Raw genomic sequence first — 22,861 nt, forward strand, 5'->3', positions numbered from 1 at the left:
ACAAAACAATTCTATGTGATGACGTTGAATCAACTTGGAAAAGTGATTGGATTTGCAAAAAGTCATCAACGTAAGGGAATTTCGTATTTTTGTCACCCGACTTTTAACCTAAATCCAATGACATGGTCATTTTGAATTCACATTAGTTGCCAACTCAACCAAATGTTAATAAAAAAAAAAGACGTTCAACTGATGTCTGTGACCAGTAGGCGAGCCGCACAGACCTGAGTCAAAAGGGTGCTTGTTTTCTTTTGAATACTTTGTGCGTTTGATTGAGCCTGCCTAGAGTGCTAGACAGGTGGGTATTGCACTTTTGGGACTATTCCATTGGTTCCATTGCGCCAGGCAAGTTCAATCGAGTGCTGCTCAAGTATTTGAAAGAAAATAAATACTATTTGGACTGTGCTGTTTCTAGAATGTGTCTATGATCAGTTATAAAAACTATGACAAATGGTGCTTGTAAAAAAAAAATGTAAAGAGCGTTCATGACACCCAGTAACACAAATTCTAAGTTGTTTCATATGCCATGACTCTATAAAATGACATAAAAGCTTTATTACAGCACAGTGTAATGGGCGTCGTAAGGATTAGACCAAGGTGCAGCGGGAACGTGTATACTCATCTTCTTTATTAAATCAAAAGAAGGAAAAACAAACAAATCACGTATACAAAACAACAAACGCCACTAAACAGTCCTGTCAGGTGCACAGACACAAAACAGGAAACAACTACACACAAATCCCATAGAAAAAACACCTCTTAAATAAGACCTTCAATTAGAAGCAATGAGGAGCAGCTGCTTCCAATTGAAGGTCAACCGCATTAACTAAACATAGAAATAGAAAGACTGAACATAGAAAAACACTAACCTAGAACATAGACCAAAAACCCCGGAACACTCTAAACAAATACCCCTCTTACATAATAACATTGCCCAACAAACCCCGAACCACATAAAACAAACACCCCCTGCCACGTCCTGACCAAACTACAATAACAAAATACCCCTTTACTGATCAGGACGTGACACACAGATACGTCAACAACAGACAATTTCATATGATATATTGTTGATAATGTACTCTGTCACGAGATTATTTAAACTTGTACATCGTAGGTAATGTAGTCTTTCTACAGGCTTCAACTGCTGCATAGTGGGTAATGTAGTCTCTTCTCCTCTCCACACTCTCAGTGGTGAGGTCCACATCGGTGCGGGAGTTCACAGTGGTGTCGGCGGAGCGCGGCTCGGAAACATTCACCTTTCAGCTGCATCAGAACATCACGTACCACGACTGCCGCCACGGGCTTAGAGCGGGGCCTGAGACGCTGCAGCTGACCACGGAGCGTGTCTTTGTCATGTACGTCAAGGACGAGAACATCTTGAGATACGCCATCACCAACAAGATAAGCCCAGTCGGAGGTCAGTTCAAGTTTAAGTTCTGAAGTTATTGTCCATTTTTCTTGTTGGTAGTGTTGTCTGTGAGGTTGCGTGATGGGAAAAGGTATGGGGCTGGGTATGTGTTTTGTTTGGTTGTGCAGTCGTTTGTGAAAGATGACAATTAGAAAGGTAAAGTTTCCAGGTAATTTTGGCATACAATTGTAATTATAAACCTGTTATTAAACTAGTATTAAATGAAGTAGAGTCAGTTGAGTGTGGGCATATGTCAACTGTGAAGATGTCTTTTTTTGGATGATGTCTTCGCTAGCATTAGCCATAGAAGTCCAGTATCTGCTGTTGAATCACTGCTGAGTATGAACAGTACTCCCCCTCGGCCTCTAGTGGCCCTCCCTTCCTCCTTCCCCTCATTTTTGGGATGGCTCCTTTATTAACACGTTGACAGATGACACACTGAGTAATCCCCCTCATTCTCTCCTCTCACTGGATCTCTGTGCCGGCGTGAGTTGCTCTCTCTCTCTCTCTCTCTTTCTCACTCCTTATCCCACTCCCTCCATCTCACTTTTTCATTTCCCACATCCCATGATATCAAGATAGATCTCAGCCCACCTGTCGCTTCTGTTCAGATACTGTAAAGAAAGGAAAGCCACCAGCCTAAGGTTTCCGACAGCCAGTAGAAACTAGACAACGATCCATAATTCAGTAGGTTTGCATCGCAAATGGCACTTTATTTCCTATGAAGTGCACTACTTTCCACCAGGGCTCATAGGGCTCTGGTCAAAAGCAGTGGTGGAAAAAGTACCCAGATGTCATACTGTAGTAAAGGTAAAGATACCTTAGTAGAAAATGACTCAAGTAAAAGTGAAAGTCATCCAGTAAAATACTACTTCAGTAAAAGTCTAAAAGTATTTGGTTTTAAATATACTTAAGTATCAAAAGTACATGCAAATTTCTTATATTTAGCAAACCTGACAGCACAATTTTCTTGTTTTTTTATTTACAGATAGCGAGGGGCACAATCCAACACTCAGACATAATTTACAAATGAAGCATTTGTGTTTAGTGAGATCAGAGGCAATAGGGATGACCAGGGATGTTCTCTTGATAAGTGCATGAATTTGACAATTTTCCTGTCCTGCTAGGAGTACTTTTGGGTGTCAGGGAAAATGTATGGAGTAAAAAGTACATTATTTTCTTCAGGAATGTAGTGAAATAAAAGTAGAAGTTGTCAAAAATATAAATAGTAAAGTACAGATACCACCAAAAACGACTTAAGTAAAAATATTTTAAAGTACTCCTACACTACTGTTCAAAAGTGGTGCACTACGTAGGGAGTAAGGTCAGATTTGTGATGCAGACTACTATGGCTTTGGCAGATATGGCTGCATGCCTATAATACAGCCCAGCGTGTACAGAGCCAGACTCATTGTCAGTGTAAGTAACAAATCAGTTAGGAAATCACTCCCCTATGTGCGATAAATCCAAGCACTAAAACCCATCTAGACATGTGTATCACACTTAATTTCTCACTTGATTTCTTCCCCCATAAAATAGCTACATTCTTACGCTAGGTCTCCGCAGCGGTAAGGCTAGAGTCAGTAAAGATGTATGTCTTTATGGTACCCATTTGGGTCAAGGTTTGGTCATGGTTGTAACAGTAATGAGCTTGTTATGACGTCAACCCCGTTACAGTGCTTTTAAGTTCCAGAGATGAGGTTACTCATACACACTGAGTTCACCCCCCCTCCCTTTACATCACTTATTCACACAGGTGAAGTCTGGGACCCTCTTTGGAGACAGGGTGAGTCTGGGATATGTCTCCTTGCATCTTTCTCCCATCCCCCCTCAAAGAGAGTGCGAGGTTAGCGTGCGCCTCCGCTGAGGTCCCATCTGACGCCGTGGGCTCATATGTTCCTTAAAGACAACCTGTACCCCTTTCACCTCACCTCACCATCCTATTATTCCTCATCCTCCATTCCTCCCCTATCCTCCCTTCCCACACACTTGAGGCTGACGAGATATATTTGTATGGAAGATATAAGGAAATCCGAGGGGACGAGGTTTGCTGCGGCAGCACCTGCATCTGTGAAAGAGTTGTGTTTTGCCGTAATGTTGCCCTCTTTTGAACAGCCGTTCGTCTTCTTTGTCGTAAGCAATATTGTAAGAAGCTTACACTGAAATGTTTGACAGGACAGGCCTCCAGTGTGGCCGACAGAGGAAGAGAGAGATGCACTTGCACATAGATGCACTCGCACACAGATGCACGGACATCCCCACACACTTACACCACGCACACACACACACACACACACACACACCCACATACACATACACACATACACACTAGTATTTAGCTCAACCCCATCAGTGGAAAGCTCCTCCAGCTGTATTGCGATGAGCTGTCATGCGGAGGGGGATGTCAGTGCTAGAGGAAGGGGGGTTATTGTTAATCTCTGCTGCTCTCTGGGAAATAATATCCCTTCCAATGACAGATTTACAGGAAGGGGGGGTGGTTCGTGAGGAATAGCTGAGGAGTGATGTCATGGGAACCAGAGCAGAGACCCGGGAGCGATACCATGTTTCCGATGCCCCAGGAGAGAGCTCCGATCACAGGGAAGGAGAGAGGGGGAGGTGGGGTTGGGCCTGGGGGACATGGGGGCCAAACCAGCTGGGTGTGGGGGTCTAGGGTTGGGGGTGGGGTGGGGTGGGGTGGGGTGGGTGGGTGGGGGGCCCAGCTGGTGCTGTCTGGGAGTTCATGGGTAAAATACATGTAATTACTCTGGCTGAGTGAGTCATGATTGGGGATTGTGACGAACTGACTGTCATGGCTGTGATGGACTGTAGTCCCAAATGGCATCCTATACCCTTATATAGTGCACTACTTTTGGCCAGGGCCCATGGTGCTCTTCAAATCATTCAGAAATTGTTGAAGTAAAATGCAGCCATTGTCCTTTCTCCTCCCCTCTCAATTCCTTTTCCCGTTCTTAAATTTTTTCACAATTTCACAGTATTATTCTAACCTCCATAGTGTGTGTGTGTGTGTGTGTGTGTGTGTGTGTGTATGTATGTGTGTGTATATATATATATATATATATATATATATATATAATATAACACAGGAAATCCCGTTTATGATAAAACTGGGCCTTTAATGTGACTGTGGAAGGAGGGATGGAAAGAGAGAGGGATTGAGAGAGGGTGGGAAGGAAGGAAGAGTCTGAGAATTGAGGAGAGAGAGCTTGTGAGGAGAGAGAGGCAGAATGAGGGGCACGGAAAGAGGGAAGAAGAGCAAGTGAAGAGGACTAAGGAGAAGAAAAAAGTTAAATGAGAAGGAGAGGACAGAGAAAGAGAGGAATAAAGGCATCAGCATGCTTCTTACGAAAAAAGATTGCAGTCAGACTGCAGTATAACTGCAGTATGCTGCAAATACTGCGTCCAAAATAAGTTATTTCTTTGTATATATATTTTTGGTTGTTATAATTTACCCTTTTTCTCCCCAATTTCGATATTGTCTCATCACTGCAACTTCCCAACGTGCTCGGTAGAGGCAAAGGTGGAGTCATGCGTCCTCCGAAACATGACCCACCTGACCGCGCTCCTTAACACCCGGCATGCTTAACCCGGAAGCCAGTCGCACCAGTGTGTCGGAGGAAACACATTTCAACTGGCGACCGGGGTCAGCCCGCAGACACCTGGCCCACCACAAGGGGTCACCAGAGCGCGATGAGCCAAGTAAAGCCCCCCTGGCCAAACCCTCCCCTAACCCGGACAACGCTGGGCCAAGTGTGCGCCTTCCTATGGGACTCCCATTTGCGGCCGGTTGTGGCACAGCCCGGGAATGAACCCGGGTCTGTAGTAATTCTGTACACTGCAGTTATTCTGCAATTACTGCGTCCACAATACCACAGTCTACTGCTGTTACTGCACTTATACTACAGTTTTAACTGCAATCATTTTTTGTAAGGGTTAGCCAAACCAAATGAGTTTGTCATTCATTTTGATGTTTTTGCCGAGGAGATCTTAGACGTGCAATTTTACATCTAACTAAGATGTTTTCTGCAGTATTTCTCATTGAAAAAAATATGAAAACGTGTCATCTCTCGAATGACAACAGACTTTATTGAAGAATCCCTACTGTTGACCAATCACCGACGAAGGGGCTCAGGCTTCGGCTTGCCTGCAGAAAAAATGTTGTGTGCCCGAACAAAAACGTCACAAAATGTTGTCATAATATATGCACAAACTACGAAGAGACAGTAAAGAGGGAAGAGTGGGGGGAGTGAAGGGAAAGAGGACAGTACAGAAAACGGTGGTCGAATGTTCTTCCCTCTTGTCGTCCCTTGAAAAACAGTATTAAATACTGGGGCCCCTTTGACTCTTTCCCAGGAGAGTCTCTTATTTTGAACCCAATGGGGTCCCGTCTTCTCCCTTTAAAACAGAAGATCAGAGAGAACGAGTGTAGTTAACCCCCCTAGCGTGTTTTTACGATGCTTGTTCAAGGGACCCCTCTTCTCGTAAACACTGAGAAGAGAGTGAGGGATGTCTTTTGTTGTGTTTTACTGCCATTTTAAGTGTGTCATGCGAGCCAGGTCAAGTGCTTTGACCCTCAAGGTCGCCCAGAGAGGCTGTGGTGGAGCACCAGCTGTGCTCAAATCCTTTGCCTCCAGTATCGGCACAGTTAGCCAATGCAGCTACAGTAAAAGTTGTTTTCAAATGGAATTGTTATATTGGGCTTTCACATTGTACACATCACCCCATACTGTTGCTCAGAAGCCATTTTATGCTACAACACTCACCACTCATTGGTTTCATGTGAAACCATTGTGACTGACTGGGTCTCCCGGGTCTCCTGCTCACCGTATCATTGCGTTAGCCCGCTGAGCTTAAACCTTAACTCGGGTAACTCATCATGCGAGTGTGGTTCACTGAACCATCTCCTTTACACCATCATACTCCAACCATAACACAGTATACATACACTGCATCATCATACCATGTCAACCCTCCATATGTCTTATAGTCACATCCAATAATGGTAGGTTTAATCGTGGAAAGAATATGGTTATTTGGCTATACGATTTGGACATTTCAAAATTCTTCCCATACACGTTCCTATTTCCAATTCGATTTTTCTGTGTTCTGTGACTATATAATGTTGATTGTGAGTCATCTGTGGTTTTGGGGAAACCCTGGCCTGCACTCATCCGGTTACTCATCCATCTCTCTCTTTCGCTCAGTCCCTCTCTCTCTTTCTCTCAGTGTTTGTCTCTGTCTCTCTCACTCAGTCTCGCTCTCTTTTTTTGAGGGGGGGGGGGACCCTGGCCTGCACTCATCCGGTTACTCATCCAGCTCTTTCTCCCTGTCTCTCTCTCATCCAGCTCTCTCTTTCTCCCTCTCTATTGTTCTTTCTCTCAGTCCCTCTGTCTGTCTGTCTGTCTGTCTGTCTGTCTGTCTGTCTCTCTCTCTCTCTCTCTCTCTCTCTCTCTCTCTCTCTCTCTCTCTGTGTTTCTCTGTCTCTCTCACTCAGTCTCTCTCTCTCTCTGTGTTTGTCTCTCTCACTCAGTCTCTCTCTCTCTCTCTCTGTGTGTTTGTCTCTCTCTGTCTCTGTCTCTGTCTCTCTGTCTCTCTCTCTCTCTCTCTCTCTGTCTGTCTGTGGTAGTCTGGTATTTATTTGCCTTGTCTGCCATGTGGTCCATGGCTGTGTGTGAATGTGTCTTGTCTTACATGGATAATTGTACATGAGGTCGTACAACTAGGCCAGGAATGCTTTTGTTTCTGTCTGGTTTCCAGGGAATCGAGTCGACTTGCCATTCACCATTGGATAGATTAAAGACACAACTCCGGATTTCAATCTTCATATATGATATATACACTCACTGGCCAGTTTATTAGGTACACCGCCATGTCCACGAAAATTGATTGCTCCTACAGACAGTGAGTCACATGGCTGTGGCTTGCTATATAAAGCAGGCGGACAGACATCGAGGCATTCAGTTACTGTTCGATTGAATATTAGAATGCAACTTTTTAACGCGACATGATCGTCGGTGCCAGGCGCACCGGATCCAGTATCTCAGAAACGGCCGCCCTCCTGGCTTTTCACGCACAACATTGTCTAGGCTTTCCAGAGAATGGTGCGTACAAACAATAGTACGCAAGTATAAACACCATGGGACCACGCAGCCGTCATACTACTCAGGAAGGAGACGCGTTCTGTCTCCTAGAGATTAACGTACTTTGTTGCGAAAAGTGCAAATCAATCCCTGAACAACAGCAAAGGACCTTGTGAAGATGCTGGAGGAAACAGGTACAAAAGTATCTATATCCACAGTAAAACGAGTCCTATATCGACATAACCTGAAAGGCCGCTCAGCAAGGAAGAAGCCACAGCTCCAAAACTGCCATAAACAAGCCAGACTACGGTTTGCAACTGCACATGGGGACAAAAATCATACTTTTCGGCAAAATGTCCTCTGGTCTGATGAAACAAACATAGAACTGTTTGGCCATAATAACCATCATTATGTTTGGAGGAAAAAGGGAGAGGCTTGCAAGCCGAAGAACACCATCCCAACCGTGAACCACGGGGGCGGCAGCATCATGGTGTGGGGGTGCTTTGCTGCAGCAGGGTCTGGTGCACTTCACAAAATAGATGGCATCATGAGGGAAGAAAATTTGGTGCATATATTGAAGCAATCAAAATCTCAAGACATCAGTCAGGAAGTTAAAGCTTGGTCGCAAATGGGTCTCCAAATGGACAATGATCCCAAGCATACTTCCAAAGTTGTGGCAAAATGGCTTAATGACGATAAAGTGAAGGTATTGGAGTGGCCATCGCAAAGCCCTGACCTCAATCCCGTAGAAAATGTGTGGGCAGAACTGACAAAGTGTGTGCAAGCAAGGAGGCCTGCAAACCTGATTCAGTTACACCAGCTCTGTCAAGAGGAATGGGCCAAAGTTCACCCAACTTATTGTGGGAAGCTTGTGGAAGGCTACCCGAAACGTTTGACCCAAGTTAAACAATTTAAAGGCAATGCTACCAAATACTAATTGAATGTATGCAAACTTCTGACCCACTGGGAATGTGATGAAAGAAATAAAAGCTGAAATAAATCATTCTCTCAACTATTATTCTGACATTTTAATATTTTTAAAATAAAGTGGTGAGCCTAACTGACCTAAAACAAATAATTTTTACTAGGTTTAATTGTCAGGAATTGTGAAACTGAGTTTAAATGTATTTGGCTAAGGTGTATGTAAACTTCCGACTTCAACTGTATATTTTCTTCCCAATACCTCAAAAGTGGTTTCCTGGTGTGGTTTAAGCATTGTGGAATAAGAACATCATAAACCATGTTCCGGGTCATTCCAAAACCAATCATGGGCATTTGGTTACACCTTGTTCAGTCATGTTACCTAGTTAGCTAGCTAGCTAACATCCTGGTTACTTTATCAGTATATTGAAACATTTCTGGGCACAGAAAGAAAGGAAAAGGGATAGCTTCTTTAGAAGAGCAATTATTATACCAGTGAATGAATGACTGATCTTTTGCATGTCATCACTCAAACTTGAATGCACTTAAAGAGACACAATAGGTCGTAGGTATGCATCACAATAGGTAGTGCATTTACACAATGCAGAAATCTAATATTCCACAAATGACTTTGTAATTTCAATGACAGGTTTTTCTATCAACATTTTAGCTTTTTATAATAAACAAATGTCTTCACATGGTTAAATATTAGTTTCTAGAGCACATGTGCTTCAAAAGTAGTTAGAATTCATATAGTGAAACGGCTCTCGTTAGAAGGAGAAGTGGACCAAGGCGCAGCGTGGTAAGTGTTCATGATTGTGTTATTTTGTTTGAGTGTGTTGTCAAAATAAAGAAGGCGAAAAAACAAAAGCGCACAGTTCTGTCAGGCAACAGAATGCTAAACAGAAAGCAACATCCCACAAACACTGGTGGAAAACAGGCTGCCTAAGTATGATTCCCAATCAGAGACAACGATAGACAGCTGCCTCTGATTGGGAACCACACTGGCCCAAAAACAAAGAAACAGAAAACATAGACTTTCCCACACGAGTCACACCCTGACATAACCAAACATAGAGAATACTAAGGATCTCTACGGTCAGGGTTTGACATATAGGCCCAATATGCTTTATCTCAATCAATAAAAAAAATATATATCTTCTGGCGCTCCTAGATTTTATGTTGTGCTCCTAACTTTAAGTTGGGAGCACCAGTGCTGGGAACACAAATGTTTAATTTAGAGCCCTGCCTACGTGTATTCTATCTACACCAACAATGCGTCATGTGCGTAATGATCATGTGGGGTGAAATATGTATATATTTGAAGATGGTATCAAACGGTCTGCTTGACCAGATGGATCTAAACGTTGTCATTAAAGGTGGTAAATTGGAAGCATATTCAGTGTGCGGGCCTTTCTGTTCTTAACAAGCAGTATTTACCACAAACAAATGGTACGTGAAGGCACTTATTGGAATCTTTGAATCACATTTAAGTGTGTCCCATGTTAAACTAACACTTTTAGTCTTGAAGGCTTCATAGTTGCTTCACAAATCAATAAGTCGTCATCCAATAGAGGCCACGTGGCAAAGCGCCAGCTGTAAGTACCTCTTATAACGCCTTTTTTACATAGTATGAATTTGCTTATAGATAATTTTTTCTTAATCTAGGCCATACTAAGGCTTCAAAAGATTTTAGTTTTAGGTGGTACCGTAAATCCCAACTCTCTTGGTTTGTAACTAAAGATGTGCTCCTTGTCTCCTCAGTGGAACCGTCAGAACCTGCCCAGGTGAACCCGTGCTACTCAGGAACCCATGACTGTGACACCACCGCCCAATGTCTGCCCGGAGAGGGCCAGCAGTACAAGTGCCAGTGTGCCACTGGGTACAGGGGCGATGGGCGCAACTGTTATGGTAAGAGAGGGGTACTGTGGATGGGGTGGGTCTTGGGGGATCAGAAATACAGTGTAGACATTGTTAATGATGACTATTGTAGCTGGGAACGGCAGATTTTTTTTATGGAATATCTACATAGGTGTACAGAGGCCCATTATCAGCAACCATTACTCCTGTGTTCCAATGGCACGTGGTGTTAATCCAAATGTATCACTTTAAAAGGCTAATTGATCATTAGAAAACCCTTTTGCAATTATGTTGGGCACAGCTGAAAACTGTTGTTCTGGTTAAAGAAGCAATAAAACTGGCCTTCTTTAGACTAGTTGAGTTTCCGGAGCATCAGCATTTGTGGGTTCGATTACAGGCTCAAAATGGCCAGAAACAAATACCTTTCTTCTGAAACTCGTCAGTCTATTCTTGTTCTGAGAAATTAAGGCTATTCCATATGAGAAATTGCCAAGAAACTGAAGATCTTGTACTACTCCCTTTACAGAACAGTGCAAACTGTCTCTAACCAGAATAGAAAGAGGAGTGGGAGGCCCCGGTGCACAACTGAGCAAGAAGACAAGTACATTAGAGTGTCTAGTTTAAGAAACAGATGCCTTACAAGTCCTCAACTGGCAGCTTAATTAAATAGTACCCGCAAAACACCAGTCTCAACATCAACAGTGAAGAGGCGACTGGGATGCTGGCCTTCTAGGCAGAGTTGCAAAGAAGAAGCCATATCTCAGACTGGCCAATAAAAATAAAAAATTAAGATGGGCAAAAGAACACAGACACTGGACAGAGAAACTCTGCCAGTGTCTGTGTTCTTTTGTACATCTTTATCTTGTCTTTATATTGGCCAGTCTGAGAGATGTTTTTTTCTTTGCAAGATATGGCTTTTTCTTTGCAACTCTGCCTTGAAGGCCAGCATCTCGGAGTCGCCTCTTCACTGTTGACGTTGAGACTGGTGTTTTGCGGGCACAATTTAATGAAGCTGCCAGTTAAGGACTTGTGAGGTGTCTGTTTTTTTTTTAAATAAAAAAAAATCTATGGCTTGATTTAAAAATAGTGATATTTTAGACATTATTTCATTTTCAAATAACCGGAGTGAGAGGTTGTAATCTGAATATAAGGGAAAAGGCCATTCTTCAACATGGGGTGAGATATTGTTACGAATCTGCTCGAGAACCAGATTGGATTTAAGTATATATTTTGTCTGACTGAAACCTTTAGTGAGATGTCTAAATGCTTTAATATTTAATAATTTCTGCCCTCCAATTTCATATTCATTATATAAATAGGCCCATTTAATTTTGTCTGGCTTGCCATTCCAAATAAAAGTAAATATTTTTTGAAAACAGGTCGCTAGGTGTAGGCAAGGCCATAAGCAAACAGGAAAACTGTGATATGACTAAAGAGTTAATCAAGGTGATATTTCCATAAATAGACAGGTATTTTCCTTTCCATGGTAGCAAGATCTTATTTATTTTTGCTAACTGTCTATTAAAATGTATTGTAGTGAGAATTTCTTTCTTTCGGGATATGAATACTGAGTATGTCCACATCACCATCAGACCATTTTATTGATAAACTATACAGTAATGTAAAAGTTATATTTTTTTGTGATCCAATACGTAATACAAGAACACTTCATTTTGTTGTAATCCAAAGAGGTTAGAAAAAATATCTGGATCCTCTATTGAACATTTGGCAGACTCTGTTTGAGAATTCACATTTTCATGGGTGCCATATTGACACGAAAAGCTCTACGACAATCACATTGTAGTTACTGACTTTGCAGAACTCATGGCTAGCTAGGAGCTGCATGGCTAGCTAGGAGCTGACATGAGGGAGTTATCATGAGAGGTAATGTGCAGTGGAAAGAGATGGGGCAACATTGGGTTGGATAAGAGTAGATGAAATGTACAGTATAAGTCATTGGGGTTTAATGTTTCTGGCCAGTAGAGAAGGGAATGTTGGCTGTGGGACTTGAGATGGCATTATTTAGGGAGTGGAGAGGAATTGCCCTCCATCCCCCTCTCCCACCAAGTATCTCGCTCTCTCTCGCTCTCCTCTTCTGAGTCATCCATCCAGCGAGGAGACAGAGTGTGCCAGGGCTGTGACACTCTGTTTACTCTCAGTGGAGTGTCCTGGATACTCCCTCCTTATGCCTCTCCTCTCCTCACTGCTCTCTCCAAAGCCCCCCCAGTTCAAGGCTGCGTGGAGGAGGGTGAGAGAAGAGGGAAGGGGAGGGGAGAGGAGGGAGGGAGGGAGAGGAAGGAAGGAGACAGGAGTGGAGAGAGGAGTTTATTTGAAATTAATCGAGTTAGACAGCAAGGGAGTGCATGTTTCTATAACAATCTTGGTAACTCTTTTCCCCCCCACTCTCTCTGGTTTGTCTCTTGACATGCATGTATGCACACACACACACACACACACACACACACACACACACACACACACCTCACCTTCACCTATTCCCACTACTCCACTCTACTGCAGAGGAATCTGGAGCTGATTTCCTGGCTGCCGAAGGGCACCTCTAATGTTGGTTGGGTGAGGGGGGATCTGACAGTGTGTAATTTTGTCACCTGTTAGAATGCCCCTCTTCACCATCCCTCCCCCTCCCCTCCAGGGCAGGTAACAGGGGGTCCAGCCTCCAATGTCATTAGCCGGATGATCAAAACCAGCTCCCTCGCTGCATTCGCTACGACCACCCTCATCGACTCCCAGCTGCCCTTGGGGCTTCAAGGCCCCATTCTCACGAGGTGTGGCGCGGAGCCTTCACCTACCAGCCTCCCGCTGTCATCACAAACAGCCGTGATTGTAGTGCATGGTTTATATCCCATGTCTCAAGGCGCCATGCACAGAGCCTTCTTTACATTCACCAGGACACCAGTAATGGCTCTTAAACAAACGTCAGACTAATTAATGTTTAGTGTCAACGGTGGGATCCCGGCTCCCCCATGGAGTGGAGCTTTATAGGGCTGGGTTACGCTGTGTTTCTTAGGGTAAGCAGATGATACCAGATACCTGGGTTCAAATAAGATCTGTATTCTTTCAAATACTCTATCACTGCTTAATTGAGCGTGCCTGGCGTGATGGAAACAATAGAACAGCCCCAAAAGTGAAAATTTCAAACCCCGCCCATCCAGGCAGACTCAATCAAACTTTGAAGTATTTAGAAAGAAAGTAAAGGCTATTTTAAGAAAGGCTCGTTTCTAAGATTTGAAGACATATGGGGCTCGCTTAGCCCAGAAACAGTAGGGAGGTCCAGGGGAATTCTCCCCAGTCAAAAAAAACCAGACCAAATTTCAACAGCTAAATGCATGAATTTGGTGCACTTTGAGATGAACATAGAGCGATTCGAACATTAGATTTGATATTTTTTAAGGTAACTTGCACCTTCCCACCTGCTACATGTTTAGTGTCAAAGGTGGGATCCAGGCTCCCTGTGAGTCTCTCTACTCTGGAACACTCTACTCTGGAACACATACATCTACAGTGTATTGCCAAAAACCACTCAACAACTTAAAACATAGACTCTGACCCGTTCAAACTGATTAAAGAATCCCACAGTACTAGAGGTCGACCGATTTATGATTTGTTTTCAACGCCGATACCGATTATTGGAGGACCGGAAACGGCCGATGCCGATTTAAAAATAAATACAAATTAAATTACTTTAAAAAAAAATGTTTATCGCTATTTATTTGTAATAATGACAATTACAACTATACTGAATGAACACTTATTTTATCTTAATATAATACATCAATAAAATCAATTTAGCCTCAAATAAATAATGAAACGTGTTCAATTTGGTTTAAATAATGCAAAAACAAAGTGTTGGAGAAGAAAGTAAAAGTGCAATATGTGCCATGTAAGAAAGCTAATGTTTACGTTCCTTGCTCGGAACATGAGAACATATGAAAGCTGGTGGTTCCTTTTAACATGAGTCTTCAATATTCCCAGGTAAGAAGTTTTAGGTTGTAGTTATTATAGGAATTATAGGACTATTTCTCTCTATACGATTTGTATTTCATATACCTTTGACTATTGGATGTTCTTAACATCACTTTAGTATTGCCAGTGTAACAGTATAGCTTCCGTCCCTCTCCTCGCTCCTACCTGGGCTCGAACCAGGAACACATCGACAACAGCCACCCTCGAAGCAGCGTTACCCATGCAGAGCAAGGGGAACAACTACTCCAAGTCTCAGAGCGAGTGACGTTTGAAATGCTATTAGCGCACACCCGCTAACGAGCTAGCCCTTTCACATCGGTTACACCAGCCTAATCTTGGGAGTTGATAGGCTTGAAGTCATAAACAGCGCAATGCTTGAAGCACAGCGAAGAGCTGCTGGCAAAACGCACGAAAGTGCTGTTTGAATGAATGTTTACGAGCCTGCTGCTGCCTACCACCGCTTAGTCAGACTGCTCTATCAAATCATGGACTTAATTATAATATAATAAACACACAGAAATACGAGCCTTGGGTCATTTAATATAGTCGAATCCGGAAACTATCATCTCGAAAACAGAACGTTTTTCCTTTCAGTGAAATACGGAACCATTCCGTATTTTATCTAACGGGTGGCATCCCTAAGTCTAAATATTCCTGTTACATTGCACAACCTTCAATGTTATGTCATAATTACGTAAAATTCTGGCAAATTAGTTCGTAACGAGCCAGGCGGCCCAAACTGTTGCATATACCCTGACTCTGCGTGCAATGAACGCAAGAGAAGTGACACAATTTCACCTGGTTAATATTGCCTGCTAACCTGGATTTCTTTTAGCTAAATATGCAGGTTTAAAAATATATACTTCTGTGTATTGATTTTAAGAAAGGCATTGATGTTTATGGTTAGGTTCAGTCGTGCAACGATTGTGCTTTTTTTGCAAATGCACTTTTATTAAATCATCCCTCGTTTGGTGAAGTTGGCTGTCTTTGTCAGGAAGAAATAGTCTTCACACAGTTCGCAATGAGCCAGGTGGCCCAAACGGCTGCATATGCCCTGACTCTGTTGCAAGAGAAGTAACACATTTTCCCTAGTTAAAATAAATTCATGTTAGCGGGCAATATTAACTAAATATGTAGGTTTAAAAATATATACTTGTGTATTGATTTTAAGAAAGGCATTGATGTTTATGGTTAGGTACATGTAGGAGCAACGTTTACCTAAGCGATTATATGCAACGCAGGACAGGCTAGATAACTACACATGGTTGATGATATTACTAGTTTAACTAGTGATTATGATTGATTGATTGCTTTTTATAAGATAAGTTTAATGCTAGCTAGCAACTTACCTTGGCTTATTACTGCATTCACATAACAGGCAGGCTCCTCGTGGAGTGCAATGTAAAGCAGGTGGTTAGAGCGTTGGACTAGTTAACCGTAAGGTTGCAAGATTGAATCCCCGAGCTGACAAGGTTAAAATCTGTCGTTCTGCCCCTGAACAAGGCAGTTAACCCACCGCTCCTAGGCTGTCATTGAAAATAAGAATGTGTTCTTAACTGACTTGCCTAGTTAAATAACGGTGTAAAAAAAAAGAACAAAAAAAAGAACAAAAATCTGCCAAATCGGCGTCCAAAAATACAGATTTCCGATTGTCATAACTTGAAATCGGCCCTAATTAATCGGCCATTCCGATTATTCGGACGACCTCTACACAGTACCCTAACACACTCTCTCTCTGACACACACACACACACAATGTGCAGTAATTAGAATCCATAGAGCAGTTTTAAGTGATAGTCTTACCCCTCCTCTGCCTCTCCCCATCGCTTTCTGTGTGTTGTCTGTTGCTGTCTCTCTTGTCTGCCATCTGTTGCTGTCTTTTATTATTCTGTGTTGCTGTCTCTTGTCTACCCTCCTCTCTCGACCTGTCCTGGTTGTAAAACGTGTAAAAGTAAACAATTGTTTTAGTAGTAATTTCACAGGCTTTTTCACCTCACCAGTAAATTACATTTTTTGGTGCAAATAAATAGAACTAATTAGAATATATAGCGGAGCTTGAAGTGATACAGTCTACTGTGCTCAACACACCTCTGTTCTCTCTCCACCTGTTCTCTTCTGTCACCTTTTCTGTGTCTTGTCTGTTGCTGTCTGTGTCTGTTGCTGTCCAAATAAAATTGTATTGGTCGCGTACACATATTTTTCAGATGTTATGGCATGTGCAGTGAAATGCTTATTTTTCTAGCAGTATACCTAACAATACACATACAGTAAATCCCCAAAAATAAAGAAATATCAGAATGAGCAATGTCAGATTCCTGAATACACTGAGTGTACAAAACATTAGGAAGACCTTCCTAATACACCCTTTTGCACTCAGAACTGCCTCAATTCATCGGGCATGGACTACAAGGTGTCTACAAGGTGTCAAGTTGTTCCACAAGGATACTGGCCAATGTTGGCTCCAATGTTTCCCACAGTTGGGTCAAGTTAGCTGGATGTCCTTTGGGTGGTGGACCATTCTTGATACACACAGGAAACTGTTGAGCATAAAAAAGCGGTGACATCAATAAGGAATCATAGCTTTTTCACTTTGGCAGTACGAAAAACCGGCCTCACAACTGCAGACCACTTGTAACCACGCCAGCCCAGGACCTCCACATCTTTTATTTTTATTTCACCTTTATTTAACCAGTTAAGCTAGTTGAGAACAAGTTGTCATTTACAACTGCAACCTGGCCAAGATAAAGCAAAGCAGTGCGACACAAACAACACAGAGTTACACATGGAATAAACAAGCATATAGTCAATAACACAATAGGAAAAAAAGAACGTCTATATACAGTATATGCAAATGGCATGAGGAGGTAAGGCAATAAATAGGCCATAGTAGCGAAGTAATTACAATTTAGCAAATTAACACTGGAGTGATAGATGAGCAGATGGTGATGTGCAAGTAGAAATACTGGTGTGCAAAAGAGCAGAAAAGTAAATAAAACCAATATGGGGATGAGGTAGGTAGATTTGGTGGGCTATTTACAGATGGGTTGTTCACCTGTGGGAATGTCTGAGACCAGTCACCCAGACAGCTGATGAAACTGAGTATTTCTGTCTGTAATAAAGTCCTTTTGTGGGGAAAAACTCATTCTGATTGGCTGAATGAGTTTTTCCAGTGGGTGGGCCTGGCTCCCCAGTGTGTTGGCCTATGCCCTCCCACGCCCACCCATGTATATATGTGTATATGTATATAACGGTGGGTATAGACACTATATGAATAGGAAAGTTGTGTACAGCAGCAATAGGATGAGCCTTGACCTGAATACAGTATATACATACGAAGTGGGTAAAACTGTATGTAAGCACATTATAAAACATTGTCTTAGGTTCTTGTTTGTTGCTGTCTCCTTTGTCTATTTGGATTTCAGATTTTATTAGGATCGCCAATGTCTGACAAAAAAGACATTACAGACAAAATACTTTTTACATGCGTTTAAAACATTAACATGTAGTGTGGGACTATCCTCTTCTGTTATGGCCTGTTCTGTTCTTCTGTTGTCTCTCGTCATCATATCCTATTTTTCTGTTGCTGTCTCTGTGTCTTGCCTGGTGTGTCTCTCTCCATCACCTATTCTTCTGTTGCTGTCTCTGTCTTGTCTGGTGTCTCTCTCCATTATCTACTCTTCTTCTACACTTGGGTCTCTTTAGTTTTGCAATCCAAAACGGTCAAGGGGATACTGGGGTAGCTTAACTTGTTTGGGCCTGTGTCTGGGTCACCTAAATCATCCTCTTCTCTACCATTTGCCCCTGGCTGCTGCTGTTCTAAGTGCTCCACTGGCCTTCTTTACTCATCTCTCCTCCTCCTTGGCTCATCTGAAAGATAGAAAGGTAGAGGTGCAACATGTTATTAGTTAGTTTTAAAGAGTGACTGCACTTCCGGATTTGGAATCATTTTAGATTTGGTTCATTAAGAAATGCTAGCGGCCATGACTGAATTCAAACGTGAGTTGCTTTCGGGTTGTGGTTTGATGTGGGTGTCTTGTGTTCGCAGCTGGGAAGAGTTAGCCCAAAATTATTTAGCCAATTAGCTTCAGTCGACTAGTGTGCGACGACTTTGACTTTAGATAATCTATCTCCGGGGCTAGTTAGGGATCGTCAATGAATTACACAATGTAAATTAAGCAATAATTTCATGTTGCACACCTATTAGTTTTCTCATTAAATGCTATCAATATTTGCATATGAATTTCTACAATGTATAGTTGGTTGAGGTTTTACCCATGATCCCTAAGGCTATGCAGTGCTATCCAAAGTCAACCCAGATTTACCGCAAGCATTACAATTATCCTATTTACACTTTGTAGTACATTTTGACAGTAGATTCAATGTCTCTGACTCATATTGATGTCAATATTTTCTAAATGAGAGGTTGGTTTTTAGGGGCATTTGCTCTTTAAAGTTACTGTATACTGACAGGACCAGGGCACTCAACTGTAAAGAAAAATTCAAGTGTCCGCATAACAGCGCAACAACTCCAAACATGACAGATAAGAAACTACATACTGGAATACAGCAATAGGATGAGCCTTGACCTGAATACATTATATACATACGAAGTGGGTAAAACTGTATGTAAGCACATTATAAAACATTGTATTAGGTTCTTGTTTGTTGCTGTCTCCTTTGTCTATTTGGATTTCAGATTTTATTAGGATCGCCAATGGCAAGTAACATTCTCCATATTTTCAAGCATAATGGTGGCTGTATCATGTTATGGGCATGCTTGTAGTCATTAAGGACTGGGGAGTTTTTCAGGATAATAATTCTACGGAATGGAGCTAAGCACAGGAAAAATCTTAGAGGAAAACCTGGTTCAGTCTGCTTTCCACCAAACACTAGGAGATTAATTCACCTTTCAACAGGACAATAACCTATAACACAAGGATTTGCTGGAGTTGCTTACCAAGAAGACAGAGAATGTTACTGAGTGGCCGAGTTAGTTTTGACTTAAATCTACTTGAAGTCTATGGCAAGACCTGAAAATGGTTGTCTAACAATGATCAACAACCAATTTCACAGAGGTTGAAGAATTTTGAAAATTCAGTGGACTCTTAACCAATAAGACTCACAGCTGTAATCACTGCCAAAGGTGCTTCTACAAAGTATTGACTCGGAGGTGAGAATATTTATGTAAATTAAATATTTAATTTTCAATAAATTTGCAAACATTTCTAAAAACATGTTTTCACTTTGTAATTATGATGTATTGTGTTTAGATGGCTGAGAAAAAAAAATATTTCAAATGTTGAATTCAGTTTAACACAAGAAAGTGTGGAATAAGTCAATGAATACTTTCTCTAGGCACTGTACATGGAGTACACAGTGCATTGAAATGGTTACTTGCAGAATAACCTCTCGATAATGCAATCACAATAGAAAAAAAAAAAAGCTCAATTAAATAATTTCAACAATATAAAAACGGCCTGTTTTTGTTGCAAATAGCTACATAGCCTATATCGAAATAACAGACAGGAGCCAAGCATGCTTACCTGTAGAATGGCATATGTTATAAGACCTCTATGATTCATTTCATTTAGTTAGTTCTACCACGTCAACAGTGCTAATTTTAAACAGGGTTAAATATAATTCTGTAGTTAAGTTCAGCTTCAGTCCACAGGTGGGCACTGTGTCACTGTCTGAAGATATGTGCTTCAGTCAGAAAAACATTCTCTCATATATTCAGTCTCAGCTAGCTAGCCAGCAGCTACCGAAGTGGCTAGCCAGCCAAGCTAGCTAAAGAAGCGAAACCCATTAAATACACTCGCTGTAAATAAACACTTTTTCTAATATCATGACTTATATCAACATCCTTAGCTTACCCATTCACTAAATGTTCCTATTAAATATGAACACCCAATAGCTTAAGGATCCTGAGTGCTAACTCTAGCTTATTAGCATTAGCCAACCCTTATGCTGAGGGAGACTAGCTAGTTAGCTACCACCAACCCTGCGTAAACCTCTGGCTAACTCTGCTGCTGCTACTGCACTATGAATTTCTCTCCATCTCATTCACTGATACCTCAACCTGCTCAACCTGAACTCTTTCAGGTGAAGTTCTGAGTATCCATATTTGCTCTTTAATATGCTGCAGCCTCTGATTGCCTGACAGGCATTTTGCTTAGTGATGAACTTGACATCTAACCGGTGCTGTAAGGGTGGGGAGGGTTCAAGGGACGTGAGCGGTCCACTGCGTTGTGATATCTCGACCAATCACAGCAGGCACTGCGTCTTTCCATGGGCTTCTTGCAGTACCTGGTACTGCCTAGCGCAGAATATTGTATTGTTTATTTTTGTCATACAAATTTTGCTCCAAGCAGCCGAGTATAAAAATGTTTTTATACTGCATAGGACAAGTGATGTGTGGTTATGGAAGCTCATATCAGACTGAAATGTAAAAAATTAAATAACGTTTTGGGGCTTGATCAAAAACATCCGGGGCTGAAGCCTTGGAAGCCCAGGCCTAATGACACCACTGAACCCAAGCCTGGTCTCAGCAGTGGAAACGGACAGAGAATCTACTCAAACTGATGGTCTGATGATATTATTACTGTGACATAAGAGTTCTGTTTTCTCTCTTCTCCCTCAGATGTGGATGAGTGCGTTGAGGGCCTTAGCCTGTGCGGTCCCCACGCCCAGTGTGTCAACCTGCCAGGGAGCCATCGCTGCCAATGCCAGAGCGGCTACAAGTTTGGCTTTGATGGGCGTACCTGTATAGGTAATTGATCTGGACTATTGGAAAACCAGGCCAAACAGGTGGTGATTAAGTCTGTTTTTGAAAGTGGTGATGAAGTCAGAATTGCGGGAGGCTGGGGAGTTCCAGCGTTTAGGGGAAGCGTCGCTGAATGCTCGGTCCCCCGTGGTGCAGTCTTTTTGGGGGGATGGTAAGTAGTCCAGAGTCAGAGGAGCGGAGACAGCTGGAGGGGATGTGTGTGTGGAGGAGGTCGGAGAGGTATGAGGTGGCAAGGCCATGGAGGGCCTTGTAGGTGAGGAGTAGGATATTGTAGGTGATGTGGAATTTGACAGGGAGCCAATGAAGTTGGTGCAGAAAAACTACTTGATCTAGGATCTAATGATATCCCAGATGTACGAATTTTAGGAATCTGAAACGATGATGATAGTTGACGTAACTTGTGAGCTAATAATTTACTGGCTTCATATCCTTGTTCATAGTAAGTGCTCCTAGACTTGACAAGCAGTTCAGTAACCTGGTATGTTAATAATGTGTCAAATTCTGCTTGCAGAGTTAAACGTTCCTTATAAATATCCGGGGATGGTGAAACAGCATAAATGTCACCTAATTGGGCAATACAGCGTGTTAACATAGATAGCCTATCCCTTTTCAGTTTGTTCTCATGTGCGGTGTAGGAAATAATTTCACCTCCGATATAAGCTTTCAAAGTTTCCCAGAGAGTAGACCCAGAGATGTTCAGGGTTCTATTTGTAATCAAAAAAGTTGATTTGACTCAAAGCAAAATTGACAAAGTGTTCATTACTGAGCAGTTGAGTATTTAGCCGCCAAGGCGGTCGCAGATCATCAACATTTTGAAAGGCTACTTCCATAGTAACAGGGGCGTGGTCAGATACAACAATTGGATTATATGAACATGAAGATTTGGAATGGAGGAGCCTGTCATCTACAAGGAAGTAGTCAATGCGCGTAAAAGTGTGGTGAACTGATGAGAAAAAAGAGTACGCTTTTCCAGCTGGATTAAACATTCTCCAAGGATCTGAAACTGCGAATTCAGACATAAAGGTTTGGACAACTCTAGCTGAGGTTGATAAGGTGGTAGGTTTAGTGGAGGATCGATCCAAATGTGGGTCTAACCAACAGTTAAAGTCACCACCTAAGATCAACATATGGGAAGACGTATCTGGGAGTGTAGAGAAAACCGATTTGAAAAAATCCCCATTGTCCCAATTAGGAGTATAAATATTAACAAGAAGAACATTTGTATTGAGCAGCCTAACACTGACAATTATGTATCGACCATGGGGATCTGCGATCACATTGGAACATGTAAAAGGTACCGATCTGTGAAGTAAAATAGCCACCCCACTTGCCTTTCTCTGAAATGAGGAATGGAACACCTGACCCACCCATCTGCACCTAAGACTTGAGTGTTGTGATACCTTCAGATGAGTTTCTTGAAGAAAGATGTGAGCTTTCAAATGATGGTGGTGTAGCACCTTACTACGTTTAACTGGGTTATTTATGCCCCTGCGGTTCCAAGTGAGAAAATTAAAGCCATTCCCTCCAGCAGGATGGGCTACACTAGGCTGAGTCATGTCTTAAGAGAGAGAGGACGTGTAAAGGACAAGGTACAATGTAAACTGAAGATCTTAGTTGAACCTAAAAGCGCAAATTTAAAAAACAAAGACAAGCGACGAGGCACAAAAACATAGAAATACTAGATACAAATAAAGAGGGGAAAAACCCCTTCCCTCACAACCTCCCTTGCCGAAGCATCTCCCCAACTGAGATGCAAGCAAAACCCTAAATACAAAAAAGGTTTAGAGCAAAGCATGATAACTG

The 22,861-nt window shown here is 42.1% G+C and overlaps 1 protein-coding gene across 7 annotated transcripts in view; it reads left to right on the plus strand.

The window, feature by feature from the left end:
- nid2a (nidogen 2a (osteonidogen)) overlaps positions 1–22,861 on the plus strand; it is a 158,063-nt gene that overhangs the window by 90,371 nt on the left and 44,831 nt on the right. For 6 of the 7 annotated variants that reach the window (XM_029714112.1, XM_029714107.1, XM_029714108.1 and 3 more), the window contains exons 8-10: positions 1,193–1,420; positions 10,195–10,341; positions 20,915–21,043. In XM_029714112.1, the coding sequence (XP_029569972.1) occupies positions 1,193–1,420; positions 10,195–10,341; positions 20,915–21,043 (504 nt within the window). The remainder of the gene's footprint in view (positions 1–1,192; positions 1,421–10,194; positions 10,342–20,914; positions 21,044–22,861) is intronic. The other variant, XM_029714110.1, reaches the window with a different exon arrangement.

The sequence above is a fragment of the Salmo trutta genome, chromosome 25, assembly GCF_901001165.1.
Source record: "Salmo trutta chromosome 25, fSalTru1.1, whole genome shotgun sequence".
NCBI lineage: Eukaryota > Metazoa > Chordata > Actinopteri > Salmoniformes > Salmonidae > Salmo > Salmo trutta.